Source organism: Microplitis mediator, chromosome 8, assembly GCF_029852145.1.
Source record: "Microplitis mediator isolate UGA2020A chromosome 8, iyMicMedi2.1, whole genome shotgun sequence".
Lineage (NCBI taxonomy): Eukaryota > Metazoa > Arthropoda > Insecta > Hymenoptera > Braconidae > Microplitis > Microplitis mediator.
In genome coordinates this window covers 19,764,883-19,782,826 of record NC_079976.1, presented here as the reverse complement: position 1 = coordinate 19,782,826, position 17,944 = coordinate 19,764,883, and the positions used below count along the sequence as shown (strand labels likewise).

General features: G+C 33.0%; 2 protein-coding genes across 2 annotated transcripts; both read left to right on the top strand.

Annotated features, from left to right (window-relative positions):
* Positions 1-2,448: 2,448 nt before the first annotated feature.
* Positions 2,449-3,969, top strand: LOC130673909 (uncharacterized). The gene has a single exon (XM_057479124.1). It carries the CDS (start codon positions 2,449-2,451, stop codon positions 3,967-3,969), a length of 1,521 nt encoding a protein of 506 aa, XP_057335107.1.
* Positions 3,970-13,131: 9,162 nt separating this feature from the next.
* On the top strand, positions 13,132-14,927 carry LOC130673908 (uncharacterized). The gene is made up of 3 exons (XM_057479123.1): positions 13,132-13,516; positions 13,873-14,499; positions 14,809-14,927. The coding sequence occupies exons 1-3, from the start codon at positions 13,132-13,134 to the stop codon at positions 14,925-14,927; spliced, it is 1,131 nt and encodes a 376-aa protein (XP_057335106.1).
* Positions 14,928-17,944: the final 3,017 nt, after the last annotated feature.

Here is a 17,944-nt window from a genome sequence, read left to right as displayed (position 1 = left end):
GCTGTGGAGCCTTGAATAATTATTACAGAGTTTAGACCAGTTATTAACGACAATTGACGCGACGGAACTTTCGAGAACACGAGATTGAACGGCTGGAGAGCCTGAACTATCCGTTTCTTTACGCGAGATCAACGGAAAGATATTAAGTAATATATTATAATTAATTTGCCAGATTAATAAAATTTATCAGCGGCTTGAATTAATTATAGTTTACCTCCAATTATAATTTCAGCAGTCCTTGGAACTTCTAGTGATGATCTGCTCCGGCTGCTAGCAATCTCTCGATGTTAGTGGTGTTCTTTTCCAGGTTTCCGTTGTCCGGCTTTCGTCCTCGTATTTTTGCTTCCGTCACACTTTTATTATTTCGTTTGTAATATGATAGATAACCTTGTATTACAATGTGTCTGATCACTTTTGTCGTTCACTAACTCTTGTCTTCACTTAGGTGTCTATCGCCTTCGGTCGTCCGGCTGACTCTCTCTGGGTGTCCAACGAACTCTCTCGATTTTTGGCACGGCACTCCCTTATAACTCTTCGATTCACCCCCGGAAAACTCATCCCTACTAAATTAATTAGTCAAAGAGAGGGACGGATGTTCGGGTCTCACTGATTAGCGACACCCGGTGACATGTCGAATCACTTAATTTACTAAACCGGGTTATAATTTGGGCCCGTTATCGACCGTGGACAAATCAAAATTTAGATCTTAATAAATAGTCATTGGAATCTATTTTACCCTGTTACAACATGAAGTTATTTTCGATGGTACAGCGCAAGTGACTGTACAAAATCAAAATGTGGCATATACGCTTAGCCTTGTTTATTATCCAGATGAAAAACATTTCGAATATATTCAGACAATATTAAGTTTTCAAGCATCAAGACACTATTGTGAACCATGTCGTGTGATCTATAAAAACCCGTACGATCATAGGAATTGTCCGCTGGCATAAATTAAATGCTATGCGAAGCCTCCGTGCGCGATCACAACGTTTAAAAAAATGTGTAATATAAGTAATCGTTTATTTTACAGTGCTAAGTGTTTTAATTATCATCAGCAACAGGGGTCGTATCAAGGTCGTCAAACAGTTTGTGAAAGTGTACAGTTTTATTCAACATGTAAAATTATTATTTATCCAAAAACTTCGAAGCATGAGTGTGGTAAGACTATGTGTGATATAAGTAGTAAATTATGTGAATCTGGACATTCATGTTTTATGCCTGTGGCTGAACCTATAGAGGAATCTAAAAAGTACACAAAATTTATCTACTACGACTTTGAAACACGTCAAGACGATAAGCTGCAAGCCAGTGCTTCCGTCAGTATTCACATACCTACTTTATGTATAGCTCAAGCTGTTTGTAACTTGTGCTGTAATAATAAAGATTTAAATCTTAATCCTAATATAGTAAATTGTATTAATTGCGGTATAAGTGAAACCATCGTTTATGGTGAGAATTGTGTTAAAGAATTTGTAGACTATATTTTTAAATTAAGTAAGTTAAAAAATTGTAAAAAAGTTGTATGTATAGCGCATAATGCAAAAGGGTTTGATGCTCAGTTCATTCTCACTGAAATTATAGCTAAGCAGTATGATGATATAGATGCTATAATAAAAGGTACGAGTATCACATTAATGGAACTAAATAAGAAAAAAATCAAATTTATTGATAGTTTAAATTATATTCTTATAGCTTTAGCGGGTTTACCTAAAGCTTTTGGATTTTCAGATCGAATGAACAAAGGGTATTTCCCGCATTTATTTAATACAGCAGAAAATCAAAATTATGTAGTTCCTATGCCTGAAAAAAATTATTATAGTCCCGATACAATGAGTGGTAGAGAGCAAAGTATTTTTACAGTGGTATGATGAAAGAGTCAAATCAAATAATTTCTTTAATTTTAAGGAAGAAATTATATTTTATTGTCGATTAGATGTTAGCATTTTACGTTTAGCATGTAGTAAATTCCGTAATTTAATTTTAAAATGCGGCAACGTTTGTCCGTTTTCAGAGTGTGTAACGATAGCATCAACCTGCATGCTGTTTTACAGACGTAACTTTTTAAAAAACCAACAACTTGGTATAGCACCGCGTATGGGGTATCGTTTAGGGGATAATCAATCACGTGTCGCTATCGAATGGCTCACATGGGTTGAACATAAAAATAATATTAAAATAACGCATGCTTTACGGAATCGTGAAATTAAAACGCCTAACGGAGTAAAATTAGATGGTTATAGAATGGATAAAAATCGTATTAAATATGCGTATCAATTTCATGGTTGTTTCTGGCACGGGTGTCCAAAATGTTTCAAAAATAATCGTGAACATTCCGTATTTAAATAAAAAGATAGAAACAAAAAATCAGTACCGCTCAATTAACGGTATGAAAGTACGCAAATGCAAGCCTCTAAAATTAGAGAATGTGGATATGAACTCACAGAGATGTGGGAGTGTGAGTTCAATCGTGAAAAAAAAAATAATGGTGAGTTACAATCATTTCGTGATAGCTCAAAAGTAATGGCAGTGAAAACGTTAAATCCACGTGATGCATTTTTCGGAGGGCGTACTGGTAACGTGAAAACATACTACGATGTTAGGAAAAATTCTTCCGGAAAAGATATTGAAAAGATCCGAAATGTAGATGTATGCTCATTATATCCTTGGATTTTAAAAACAGGTTTTTTCCCGGTTGGACACCCTGTAGTTTACGTAAATGGTGATTGTGAAAATATAGCACCAAATAATAATATTGAAAACGTACAAGGGTTGATAAAATGTAGAGTATTACCTCCGATAAGTCTGTACCATCCAGTTTTACCTGTTAGAGCGCATGGCAAATTATTTTTCTCTCTATGTATGAGTTGCTGCCAGAATCAAATTCACTCGGAATGTCCGCATGAAAATGAAAGGGATAGAGAGTTGTATGGCACCTGGGTGGCATGTGAGCTCCGTAAGGCTGTAGAAAAGGGCTATGTCATTCAAAATGTTGACGAGGTTTGGGATTATCAGGTAGTACAGTATAACCCAAAAGAAAAAAATACTACAGGTCTCTTTGTAGAATATATAAATACTTTTTTAAAGACTAAGCAGGAGGCCTCAGGATGGCCGAGTCAATGCACATATGAAAGATCAAAACGTGAATATCTGAGTGAATATGAGGAACAGGAAGGAGTTAAATTAGATCCTTCAAAAATTGAAAAAAATCCTGGTTTGAGATCTTTAGCTAAACTATTTTTAAATTCGTTTTGGGGTAAATTTGGTCAGTGGGAAAATATGAAAAAAAAATCAATTGTGAATTCATATGAAGAATTCTGTGATTTAGTTTTCAATCCCGAAATAGAAATATCTGAATTTGTACTGATTAATCAAGATACAATTTTTGTTAATTGGACTAATAATTTAGATAGTTTCACTCCATCTGACAGGGTAAATGTAGTTATTGCTGCTTTTACAACCGCACAGGCTAGACTCAAACTGTACAGTTATTTAGAATACTTAGATAGACAGGTTTTATATTACGATACAGACTCTGTAATTTATGTCAGTGATGGTTCACGAGATTTGCCAACTGGTGATTTTCTTGGTGATCTGACTGACGAGTTAGAAGGATACGGAGAGGGTAGCTACATTTCATCATTCGTATCTGGTGGTCCCAAAGTTTATGCCTACATTGTACAAAAGCCCGACGGAGCTACAGCCGAGTGTTGTAAATTAAAAGGGGTAAGATTAAATGCTGAAACATCCGAACTAGTTAATTATAATACTGTACATTTTCTTGTAGTCGACAATGTAGACTCTTTTAATATTAATTACACAAGTATACGTAGAGATCAATATCACCAAGTTTTGACACAGAAAGAGACAAAAATTATCAGAGCAACTGGTCCCAAGAGACGTAGACTGGGTGAGTCAGATAGCTTACCATATGGATATAAACGGTCTAAGCCGGAGATTAAGAAATAAAGAAAAAAATTTATAAATTTTTAGTGAAGTATGAAAAATTTTTTTATAAATTTTTGTGAAGTACGAAAATTTTTTTGTGAAGTATAAAATTTTTCAAAGAATAAAAATTTTTTGTAAAGTATGAAAACTTTTTTTATAAATTTTTTGTAAAGTAGAAAAAATTTTTTATAAATTTTTTATGAGTATAAATTTTTTTTGTAAAGTATGTAAATTTTTTGTAAGCTATGTAAATTTTTTGTAAACTATGTAAATTTTTTGTAAACTACGTAAATTTTTTGGTGAAGTGTGTAAATCTTGAAAGCGTGAGTGTATTTTTAATGTATAAAATTTTGAATGCAATAATTATTCAATAAAAAATTTGAATACAATAATAAACGTTTCATTTCCTATATATTTCCCTGCAATTAAAATTATATTTCAGAAAGAAACATGGATCCACGATGGAAACATCCATTCACATCCATGATTTGTCGTCCAACAGGGTGTGGAAAAACTTTTTTTGTTAAACGATTTTTACGAGAAATCAAAGAAATTTGTGATACTCAACTTCATAAAGTCGTATTCTATTATGCAGAGTGGCAGCATGGTTATGCTGACTATGATAAATCGTTTGTTGAATTTCGTGAAGGTTTACCTCAATCCGGAGACTTTGAGGATAATTTACTAAAATTAGTAGTGATTGATGATTTAATGCGCGAATCATCTAGCGGCTCAATAGTAGATTTGCTCACCAAAGGTAGTCACCACAAAAATCTAAGTGTAATATTTTTATCTCAAAACTTGTTTCATCAAGGAAAAGGTCAACGAGATATATCACTCAATACAAATTATATAACAGTGTTCAAAAATCCTCGTGACCGTGCACAAATTTCTCATTTAGCGCGTCAGGTATATCCAGAGAATCCCAAGTTCTTACAAGAAGCATATTTTGATGCCACTTCTAAGCCCCATGGGTATTTACTTCTTGACCTTAAACAAACTACACCTGAAAACTGTCGAGTCAGAACATGTATTTTTCCATCAGATTCAATTCATTATGTTTATATTCCGCGAAAAAATCATGATATAAAAGGAGGTGAGATTCACGTTATAATATTCCAGTTATACGATTGTAATGGCATCGGAAGGATCTTCTAGCAGTCGTTCTGCACGTAAAGCTATTGGGCGCAAAAACGCAGCTCTTTTTCAAGCTCTTGTGAATGCATCAGCTGATCAACGTCGCGCTATACTACGTCACGCAAAAAAAGATTTCATTCGTGTTATTTGTGAATGTTGTTTAAACATTTTACGTGGTAATATACCAATAAAAGATTCTGAAAAAAAATTACTAGCCAAGCATAAAAAAATTTTACGAAAACTTTCGGAAAAAAATAAAAATTGGTCAATAAAGAAAAAAATTATTAATCAAAAAGGTGGTGCATTTTTACCTATGTTACTGGGTCTGATAATAGGTGCATTATTGTTATCAAATATTTTTTAAAATATGGAGTATGCAAGAAAAATGGTTTTAGTACCACAAGAAAGTATAGAAAAACTTAATTCGGCAAATTCTACGGAAAAAAAAAAATTTTGAACAGTTATTATCTTCACTATCGAGTCAATATCTGCCAACGTTACAGACACCTGGCAGACGATATTTATTTTTAAAAAATAAAGAACATACGAAGGATGTTGTTGCGTAAATATCAAATGTTCGCGCCAGAACACTTGATAACTCTGCGCTCTACTATACCAGAGGTGCTGCTATCGACGCGCCCTCTGATACTCGGAATTTCAACTCGATAGCCAGCTACGCGGCAACTGGCATTATTCTACAACACCTGTTATAGAACACCACGTGCTATCAGTATTTATAACATTTAATTATATCGTGCAAATTACTCTGCTTCATTGATTATTTCATTTTGATTATTACTCGCTGACTCATCAGGTATTGTTTATTATCTATATTTTTTAATTATATTCTCAACTTCATACATAAAATCTGTGATCATTTTTGTGTTGACCGCGTGTCAAACTAACCTGCCGGCTATATCTATTGTGACGTTATTTTTCGTATGGGGGTCAAATCAAAGTGAACGTCACAAACACCAACGAATTTTGTTGTATTTACGAGCATGGTAATTCAAGACTTATAGTTTAGCTTACAGTAATTTACGATTTTTATACAGATTTTTTGATTAAGTTATAGTTTAAGAATTAAATATGGAGTAACGTCTGGCTACAGTTATGGATTTTTGGGATAAAGAAAATAAGAATTAGAATCAGAATTATGGGAAATTATTATGGGATATGATTTGAGATTAAAGTTTGGGAAAATGACTGTTTGAGTTTTGGATTTTTAGTATTTTGAGTATGTGGACGAGTCAGTGTTACCGTGGAGCGGGACTTAAATTAGTCACCCGGTATCATCTGATGATAGAACCTAGTTCTATCCCTCTGAGACTTCTTGGTTGATTGCAGAGGTCTAGCTGAGATGCTAGTGCTCCAGTATATAAGGAATTTGACGGAGGCAGAATGGGATCAGTTTTGGAGTTTTGATTTGGCAGGCCTCAACAGTAATTTTGTGACCGTTGCTGTTGTGGAAGCCGTTTGGTCATTTTTAAATTATTAGTCTGACAGGCCTCAGAGGATAAGTCATGACCACTTGTACCACTGAGGAAGTCATAGGTCACTTAGTTTATAAGTTTTATGATCCCAGCTGAAGTCTGTTCCAGGAGAGCAACTGCCAAGGATATCCATACTCAGAATGGGGTTAGTGAGTACGTTTGGTGAGGACTTGAGCCTCCAGTTACCGTTATAGTAAAGATTGGGTTGGATTTGAGAATTTAGAATATAGAGGTCAGTTATTGATAACGATAGGATTGAGTTTGGGAATTGAGAATTGAGAGAGAGAAGTCGAAGGGAGACCTTCGAGGAGTACGGACGTGGGCATTCGACTCTAGTCGCTTGATGCGAGTAGACGTGTGCAGTAATGGCGCTACAGTTCAAGGCATTGCGGAAAGCTACAGATTAAGATTATTGCTACAGAAGTATTATTTAAAAACAGTGTAAGACGTTACTTGATATTTATTCACCAGACATCAGGTATGAAATAATTATTATAAATAATTAATCGAGTTCGAATCAAAAGTCTTGAGGGATTATGCTCCTGTTTTAATTAAAGAAAAGATTCAATATCTGAGAGAATTATGAGAATAATGTTACATTTTTAGAGTCACGATCATGTTCCATTGTTAATATTATTTTATAAAAGAATTATAAGAAATATGTTTGATTGTTAAACCAATTAGTGTCTAATTAACATCGAAATGAGACCCATGTACGTTAGTTTTACGATTTTGCTGAAGAGAATGTTCTAGAGTATCGAATCTATAATTATCGTTCTAGTTTACCAAATATTATCCGATTATCATTTAGTTCTAGTTAATCAATTGATTGATTTATAAAATATTGATACGTATCGTTTAGACGTCAATTTACTTTCTGTTAAGATTAATTTTAATATATTCAGCATTCGTTATAGAGAAAAATATTATTTGTACTGAGCTATCGTATTTTATTTATTGTTAAATAGAGTTTTGAGATTATTTGTTGTTAAATAAAAGTTGCAAATTTAAAATGAATCTACATGACTTTGGGGAATGATGTAACCCGGACCACTCCCTCTCTCCATAAACCTACACACTGAGCGACACCATGGCATACCGTAACTCTGTTTTTAGTTTTCCAGTCTCCGTTTTGTTTTGCTAATAAGTTCTGAGCATTTTGTTAAGTTTTAATTCTAGTTTATAAATTAATTTGTTTATGCGTGGTTTTGGTGATAATTCCACAGATCAAAAATTATCCAAAATTTCATGATTTACTGGTTTGGTGATTCCAGTGATAAAAATTACCTGGCGCCCTATTCGTATTGAGACTGGAGGCTAAAGGCAAAGAACGAAGTTATAATGCAGAAATTAGCGTCTAGTTTTTGTGTTACACTATATATATACTCGCCATCACGTGACTTTGCAGCCACAAATAATTTATTTTTAAATTTACAATTACTTTCATTACTCATTGCTTAATTATTTATTGGTTCTTGACGCCAACTGGTGTGATTGATGTCATCAGTCAGTCATCCAGTCATACTTAATCTCAAAAATCAATATCAAATTTTATTTGTGACTGCAAAAATTATTATACATTCAGACTCGGCTCTCTACGCATCTAATTATTATTACTCGGTTTTTACTCGTACTCTACATAGTCTAGTCGACAAGTTGAAAATGGTCCAAAATAGAGATACTGCTCTTAAAATTAGGTGCGATAGCTCATTGGATCCGGAATGACACCTAGAAAAATGTCCTAGAAGTGTGTATTAGCACGTAAAAAATTGCAAAAGTTATAAACAATTAAAGACGAAAAAAAGAAGGCATTCCGTTTTTTGCCAATATTTCATAGACTATTAATATTTAAGAATTCTTACAAAAAGATTCTTAAAGAGGAGGAAATTTCCAATAAAAAACTCCGACTCCCCGGATTTTTATCTCCATTATTTATAATTTTAATTTAACGCTGAAAATGGGTCTCCGCACGACATTTTTAGGTTGCGCGCGCGGCGTCAAAAGCGAGTAGGACACATTAATTAATTTATTTGAGGTATTAAATATTTTTTTTTTAATTTGAAAACATTATGGTGTATTCTGAACGCTTTAAATAATTTATTCCCGTTGGAAATTTGACTCAAAGTTAATTTTCAACAAGTTGAACGATTGTTAACTAACGAAATTTTCTCGAACTTACGTCTTCATTATAAATGAAAAAAAATGTTTAAATAATTGTCGTATAAATTTTTCGCTTCGTGGAGCCTTTCTTACATACATACTCAACAAGATCACGCCATAAAAGTTTAAAAAATATTCATACTTTGTTTATAATAATTTTTCTACTTGAACAAAAACTAAAAAATCCAAGTAATGATGTTAAAAAAATTTTTTTTTTTCTTAATCATCATATTATCGTTTTTTTATTGATACAAGATATCAATTGCATTGCAAAAAAAATTTTTTCCACTATTTGTTGATAAATTTTTTATAAACAAATTGATTAATTCAATATTTTTTCAAAATTTTTTTTCACTAATTTATTACACAGCAAATATAATGATTTTAAAAAAAAAAATTTTTCCTTAATAACAATTTTTATTTGTTTATAATCGTTTTTATCATATTTCTATTATTTAAATAATTAGTTAAGTAATTATTTTGTATCTAAAAATCATAATTGACAGTCCTCTATAAAGTAACAAAAAAAATTTGTTTTTTATCAACAATTCCATTGTTTATTAACTTACCGATTTGTTATAAACAAATTTTTAACTTTGTTATATTTTTTTTCTGAAACTTCTAAAAATAACAAAAACAACCACATATAACAAAGTATAGAAAAAAAATTTTTTCAATTTTTTATTGTACTTTTAAAAAACACGTGCTACAAAAGTTGCAGCGGCTGCTTCATTTATCTACTAAAAAACTAATATAACGTTTAAACTATTAGGGATACGAAAATAAACATTCAGGACAATTTTATAAAGGATTAAACGATCTTTCAAATGAGCTATTAAAAAATTTTTTAGTCATTGCCAATCTATTGTTATGCATTTTTTAAAAAGTTAAATGCCGTTTTTTCTGTTTTACGGTTCTCTTACTAGTTAGAAACCACGAGATTTCAACAAACATCGAAAAATATATTTGTTTTTATAAACAAATGCGCATAACAATAGATTGGCAATGACTAAAAAATTTTTTAATAGCTCATTTGAAAGATCGTTTAATCCTTTATAAAATTGTCCTGAATGTTTATTTTCGTATCCCTAATAGTTTAAACGTTATATTAGTTTTTTAGTAGATAAATGAAGCAGCCGCTGCAACTTTTGTAGCACGTGTTTTTTAAAAGTACAATAAAAAATTGAAAAAAATTTTTTTCTATACTTTGTTATATGTAGTTGTTTTTGTTATTTTTAGAAGTTTCAGAAAAAAAATATGACAAAGTTAAAAATTTGTTTATAACAAATTGGTAAGTTAATAAACAATGGAATTGTTGATAAAAAACAAATTTTTTTTGTTACTTTATAGAGGACTGTCAATTATGATTTTTAGATGCAAAATAATTACTTAACTAATTATTTAAATAATAGAAATATGAAAAAAACGATTATAAACAAATAAAAATTGTTATTAAGGAAAAATTTTTTTTTTAAAAATCATTATATTCGCTGTGTAATAAATTAGTGAAAAAAAATTTTGAAAAAATATTGAATTAATCAATTTGTTTATAAAAAATTTATCAACAAATAGTGGAAAAAATTTTTTTTGCAATGCAATTGATATCTTGTATCAATAAAAAAACGATAATATGATGATTAAGAAAAAAAAAAATTTTTTTAACATCATTACTTGGATTTTTTAGTTTTTGTTCAAGTAGAAAAATTATTATAAACAAAGTATGAATATTTTTTAAACTTTTATGGCGTGATCTTGTTGAGTATGTATGTAAGAAAGGCTCCACGAAGCGAAAAATTTATACGACAATTATTTAAACATTTTTTTTCATTTATAATGAAGACGTAAGTTCGAGAAAATTTCGTTAGTTAACAATCGTTCAATTTGTTGAAAAATTAACTTTGAGTCAAATTTCCAACGGGAATAAATTATTTAAAGCGTTCAGAATACACCATAATGTTTTCAAATTTAAAAAAAAATATTTAATACCTCAAATAAATTAATTAATGTGTCCTACTCGCTTTTGACGCCGCGCGCGCAACCTAAAAATGTCGCGCGGAGACCCATTTTCAGCGTTAAATTAAAATTATAAATAATGGAGATAGAAATCCGGGGAGTCGGAGTTTTTTATTGGAAATTTCCTCCTCTTTAAGAATCTTTTTGTAAGAATTCTTAAATATTAATAGTCTATGAAATATTGGCAAAAAACGGAATGCCTTCTTTTTTTCGTCTTTAATTGTTTATAACTTTTGCAATTTTTTACGTGCTAATACACACTTCTAGGACATTTTTCTAGGTGTCATTCCGGATCCAATGAGCTATTGCACCTAATTTTAAGAGCAGTATCTCTATTTTGGACCATTTTCAACTTGTCGACTAGACTAACATGTCGCGTGTTAAAATTATTTGGGACTTAAATTCATACTCGAAATATTTGTGATACTTGTAAATCATTAATTGTCTATAATTTATTCCTTACTGCGCTCTATATAACATATTAATTCACGTGTATGGTACCGTGTAAAATTATAGAGAAAACTCGTAATCCATAAACTCGATAAACTCAATCTTCACATCACTGCGCTCTATATATATATGTGTATATAATATAATATTCATGTGTACGGTGCCATGTAATTTATATTGAGCTCAACGAAAACTAAACGCAATCGAATTATGTCTAATAAGTGCTTTGATATAAACTCGTGATCGACTCTTGTACTCTATACTATTATCTGTGATTTATTTTTATTAAATATGGACAATACACCAAATTAGTGACTTATTATTTCTTTCATGCATGGGTAGAACCCTTAGTAGATAAGTCGGCACGTAACGTACTTCAAGGATTTAAAAATATTTTTGACCGTAGTAATGGGCGTATACCTGTAACTTTACAAACAGATAAAGGAAAAGAATTTGTAGCCGGTAGTGTACAAGAGTATTTAAAATCGAGAGATATACACTTTAGGACTGCACGTAATCCTGATGTAAAAGCAACGATTGTAGAAAGATTTAATCGTACACTGAAAGAAAGAATGTGGCGTTATTTTACTCACAAAAAAAGTTATCGATATTTAGATGTATTACAGCAAATGGTTAATGCTTATAATCACTCAAAACATAGCTCAATAAAAATGAAACCCGCTTCAGTCAATATTAATAATGCTATGGAAGCATCACGTAACCTTAGACACCGTTTTCCTGAAGCGATAGCCCGTAAAAAAACATTTAAATATAAGGTAAATGACTATGTTCGTATCAGTGAGTACAAGTCGACGTTTGAGAAAGGTTATGAGGCTGGTTGGACAAAAGAAGTTTTTCAAATAGTAAAAGCCAAGCTTCGACAAAATATTCCTGTTTATGAATTAAAAGATTTAAATGGTGAGGAGATTGATGGGTTCTTCTACGAGCAAGACATAACCCTAGTGAAGAAAGATTTGGAAAAGGATGAGTTCATAATTGAAAGTATAATTAAGACAAAAAGGAAAGGAAAAAATAAACAGCACTTAGTTAAGTGGCAGGGATACCCAGATAAGTTTAATTCTTGGGTTCTCGTATCGACAATATCAGAATGAATAAAATAGAGTTTCATATGGTTTTACCTAGTGACAGTAGTATGAACTACTACCCCAACAACACAGTGACCAATTATACAACAATGCTACCTGAGCATATTAAATTAGAAGGTCAATGGGTAGTTGGTTTGAAAGAGATACAGTTTCCGGCAAGTTTTCTTCATATACAGTCGAAACAAGAAAGTAAAATATGTTTAATAAGAGCTAAAGGATCAGAAGATATATGTGATGATTTTTATTTTCCGCCTGGACTTTATAATGATCCACACCGATTAACACATAATTTGACTTATTTTCTTCCGACGATGAAGCATTTTCATTTTGAAATAAATGATGCAGGATATACTAGAATAAAACGAATTTGTGAACCTCCTTTTTGTAACGACACTAGTCATCGCCTTGAACTGTCAAATACTTTATTAGATATTTTAGGCTTTGAACGCTATACTGATAAAAATAAACAGCAAAAATTTATAATTGGTAATAGAAAGGGAAGGAGTTATGAATTCACAAGTATAAGTATCTCTGAGTTTAATACGCGGTTTACCCAGCAGTCTCTTTATATATTCAGATATATGCTCCCCCTACGTAACTGGGGATGTGAACTCTGCATTGTTACGTATAATACCTATAGATTCAAGTTCATATTCCTACGGTATGATGATTACTAACACTTATGGTTCTCCTAATTATATTCCTGTTTTATCAAATTCATTTAGAACGATTGAAATAGATATAAGAGATAATGACGGCGATCCTGTACCATTTGACTACGGACCATTGAACGTTACACTGCACTTTAAGAGAGTTGATTAAAAATGTCTCATTATATCGAGTATTACAATAATCAGGCGGAAGGAGGTCACATTGAAAAATATAATAGATTTGGTAAAGTTTATGTTGGGTCTTATCAGCATGGACATGGAATAGGGGCCTTTCTCGGAGGGCTCTTTCGCAGAGTAGTCCCGTTTCTTGGTAAAGCAGCATGTGCTATAGGAAAAGAGGCACTTCATGCCGGTGCTAATGTGTTGAGTGATTTCACAGCAGGACAAATTCCTTTAAAACAGTCGTTGGAGCATAGGCTTACAGAATCAGGATTACGTCTTAAAAGAAAGGCATCAGAAAAATTGGATGAGATCATGAGGAGCTCTGGATATAAAAGAAAGCACATACGCAAAATTACTCCTAAAGCTACCAGAAGTGGTAGGGTGAAGAAGCGGAACACTAAGAAAAAAACAACAGTAAAAAGAAAAAGTAAAATCAATAAGAAACAAAAATTGACTAAAAAAACGCGTAAAGTGAAAAATTCTCGAAAGAAACGTGACGTGTACGATATATTTAATTAAAAATGTCGTTTTTACATTCACATTCGGCTGAGTGCCCGAAGTCAGAACTAGATTTATTCACACTACCTCCTACACAAACAAGTATTGAACAATCACAATGGACGTATTACAATCCTATGTCATCTTTGTCGGACGACGCACCGATAAAATTTGTTGTACCTGGACATGGCGAAGAATACATTGATTTATCACATACTATGATAAAAATTAAAGCAAAAATTGTACAACCAAATGGCAAAGTAGATGAAAAAGATTTTGTGGGCCCAGTAAATAATTTTTTACATTCAATGTTTAATCAAGTAGATGTGTTTTTCAATCAAAAAATGATTTCCCCGCCCAATAATGCCTACGCTTATAGGGCTTACATGGAAACACTTTTAAATTATGGAGTTGACGCAAAGAAAAGTCATCTAAAAATGTCTTTATGGTCTATGGATACCCGGGATCACATGGATGCTGTAGTAGCACAGAAAAATACTGCTCTAGATGAACGTATCGCTTATTCGTCTAAAGGAAAAGAGTTTGAATTGATGGGACATTTACATTGTGATTTTTTTAATCAAGATAAATTTTTACTTAACGGAGTCGAAATGAGAATTCGATTAATCCGCTCAAAAAACGCATTTTGTCTTATGGATGAAAGTGCAAATAACTACATTGTCAAGATTTCAGAAGCAATGTTAGTTGTCAGAAGAGTAAAAATCAGTCCAAGTATTTTGATCGCTCATGCGAGGACTTTGGGTCAAACAACAGCAAAGTATCCGCTAACTAAAGTTGAAGTAAAATCATTTGTTTTATCTCAGGGTATACTCGGCAACACCATTGATGATGTTGTAGTGGGTCAGTTACCTCAAAGAATAATAATTGGTTTTGTGGATAATCGAGCATATAATGGCTCAAAAATTCATAACCCATTTAATTTCCAAACATTTTCGTTAAACTATCTTTCCTTATACATTGACGGGAAACAACTATTGGGTCGAGCGTTACAGCTAAGTTACGGGAACAATTACTTAGAGGTGGAAGCATTTAATACATTATTTAGTGGGACAGGTATCCATTTTGGAAATACGAGGAACTGTATCTCACGTATCGAGTATACTCACGGATACACTCATTATGCTTTTGATTTAACACCTGAGCTATCAGCTAATCTAGCACGTTTTGCTAGTGCTCTTGAAGTTAATATGAACTGCGTAGTATACTCGGAATTTGATAATATTTTACAAATAGATTCTTCAAGACAAGTTATTGTAGATTATAACTGATTAATAAAAAGTATATGAGATAGAGAAGTAGTGAATAAAATTTAGTATTCAGTAAGATACCACACTGTACGGTTAGTTTTATAGATACTCGCCAGTTATTAAAACTGTTACCAAACACCGATGCCTGCACTGGAGGAGTCTATCTAGCCGAGAAAATCCCATGATATGGCCCCGTCCCTGTGGAATCATTGCAAACACCGATGACCACACAAAACCAGGAGTACATTGGGTTGCATTCTTTGTCAACAAGAATGGATACGGAATCTACTTCGACAGCTTCGGACGACCACCCAGTGACCCTCGATTTACTCAACGCCTTGGAAGAAACTGCAGGAGCTACAGATGAAATAAACATCAACTACAAGATATGGCTTCTAATTTTTGTGGTCAATATTGTATTGCTGTACTTCATTGGCTTTCTAATAACAACTCCCTATCATCATTTTGTAAACTGTTTAATAAAGTCACAAAACAGAACGATCGACTTTTATTAAGAATGTTTAATAAAATTGTTAAATATAGAAATAAGCGAAATAAAAATAAATTAAGTAAACCATTTACAAATTTATCTGGAAGAGGGTTAATTTATAATCAAAGCTGTAGACGATAAAACATGTATTTTTTAGCTTAAGATTTTGTAATAAAAAAATGAAAAAAATATAAATAATTTTTATCGTTATTTCAAATTGCTATCTTCTACTGATCCTACTCAGAATATTTATAGTTAACTTAAAGTAAAATAAATTAATGACGGGAATAGGGTGTGAAAGAAATCTTAATTAGTAAGAAATATTTTTCATTATTTTTTTTTTATTTAATATATTTTTGAAATTGAAATACAATTCAAGTTACAAATTATTATTGTTTTATAAATATCAAAAAATTTTAATCAAACATTAACGTAGTTTTTTTTATTATTTTTTTTTTTATTGTTTTGTCTTGACTTGTCATCAATGAAGGTGACGAAATATCTTTTCCCTGAGTTAGATGTGTGTCGCATTGGTCCGCATACATCTGAATGCACTATTTCTAATAACTTCTGAGTTTTTTGTTCACTGGTCTTGGGAAAAGGTAATCTGGTCTGTTTTTCTTGTATACACACCTCGCACTCTGATAACTTTTCATTATTGCTTATTTCCAAGCCATACATCAATTTATTTTTGGTCATGAGCTTCAGGTCTCGCTCATTTACATGTCCCAACTTTTCATGCCACTTATCTATCCCTAGTTTTTCACTAGTTACGGCACTGTTAACACTCTCTTTGATGTCTTTGATAAAGTACAAATTCCCGCGTCCCTGCGCGCGCATAATCACATCGTTATTACTATTTACCACTACCGCTTCAGTTTTCCTGAAGGTCACTGTATGTCCGAAATCTGTGGCCCGTGCCACCGAGAATAGATTTGTTCTCAAATCTGGTACGTATGATACGTTCTTAAACCCGATGTCCACTTGTCTTTTACCCGTCGATACTTTCACCGAAACGTTTCCCGTTCCCAATATTTTAGTGTTTTTATCAGTTGCCAGGCTCAACTCTGCATGTTTAGGCTTAAACTCACTAAAGTTATTTCTACTGTTACACAAATGACTGGTCGCACCACTGTCTATACACCAACACGCGTTACCACTACTACTGTACATAGCTTGTTCACTGGTACTTAACGATGACTCATTTACATTTCTCGCACAACTGTATTCTCATCTGTTTCTTTCTGGGCAGTTCTTTGCGATGTGCCCTCTCTTATGACACTTGAAACATTCGACTTCCCGCCGAAAATTCTCGTCCCGAGAACCCGACGCCTTTGGCTTTCCGCCATTTTGACCACGTTGTCTCATCTGATTTTGCCTCGAATACATTGCTCCTTGTGCTGGCTCGACATGTTGTTCTGCATGTCCCTCCTGGTATTCCAGAATTTTGGCCCTGAGTTCGTCCAGTGATGGTAACTCCTTCTGTGTTTCTATCGATGTCTTGAATACTGTGTAACTTTCTGGTAAGCTGTTTAACAACAAGATCACCAACATCTCATTGGCTATCTCCAGCTTGACCTCTCGCAGTCTTTTCACTGTCTCTGTGAACTCGGTGATGTGTTTCCTCACATCATCTCCCTCTGTCATCTTTGACAAAGTCAGCTTTTTCAGAAGGTACGCTTTTCGCGCCGGTCTCCCAAATTCGTACGTCGCCTTGATTTTATCCCAGATTTCCTTCGACATCTCCAAGTCATCGTACGCTGCTGCCTCGTCTGACCCCAATGCTATCAAAAGATCTGCCATCGCCTTTCTGTCCTTTTTGACCCACGCTGCGATATCTTCTGTTCCTGGGTTTGGTTTTTTCACCAACAACATATTCCCACGTTTCATGACTCATTAGAATACCCTTCATCTGTGTTTTCCTCGACCGGTAATTCTCTCTGGTAAGGGGATCTATTTTAATTGAAAAAACCATTTTTTACTGATCACGTAACAACCGCAAATCGACACTACCAACTTTTACGCTAGTCACAGCACACAACGGTTTTCCCGCCGAAATTGTTCGAGCTCTTACGCCTAGTGTCTCACAATGACGAACTCCACGCCACTGCACGCTATCGAAACTTCTCGATGCTTCCCGCGCGTTTTTCTCATGCTTCTAATTAATTACTTTATTTAATTAATAACCGCTTTGATCTTTATAATGGATACCCGCGTTATCTGGGCCCATAACCTGATGATAAGGACGGGCAGGTTATTAACAAATAAGATATTAGTATTCGTGGTTATTACGTTAAGTATATTACAGGTATATTACAATATATATGGATACAAGATACACGTCCGTTTAGGATGGTGTACTGGTAAGAACTAACCACTATACATAGATTGGCAATGATCATTAGTATAGCTAATACATTCTGGTAACTTCTGGAACATACTAGCACTATGAACCTTGCCCCTCAACATAATAATAATGATAATAATAATAATACACGCGCCCCCAAAAATTGAGTCGCAGCCCTTGAATGTAACAACATTAACAAAG

Coding starts and splice junctions, on each gene's coding strand:
- LOC130673908 (XM_057479123.1), top strand. CDS start 13,132: ATGTCTCATTATATCGAGTATTACAATAATCAGGCGGAAGGAGGTCAC. Junction 13,517..13,872: donor TCCTAAAGCTACCAGAAGTG/GTAGGGTGAAGA, acceptor TAAAAATTAAAG/CAAAAATTGTACAACCAAAT. Junction 14,500..14,808: donor CATTGATGATGTTGTAGTGG/GTCAGTTACCTC, acceptor CTGAGCTATCAG/CTAATCTAGCACGTTTTGCT.
- LOC130673909 (XM_057479124.1), top strand. CDS start 2,449: ATGTGGGAGTGTGAGTTCAATCGTGAAAAAAAAAATAATGGTGAGTTA.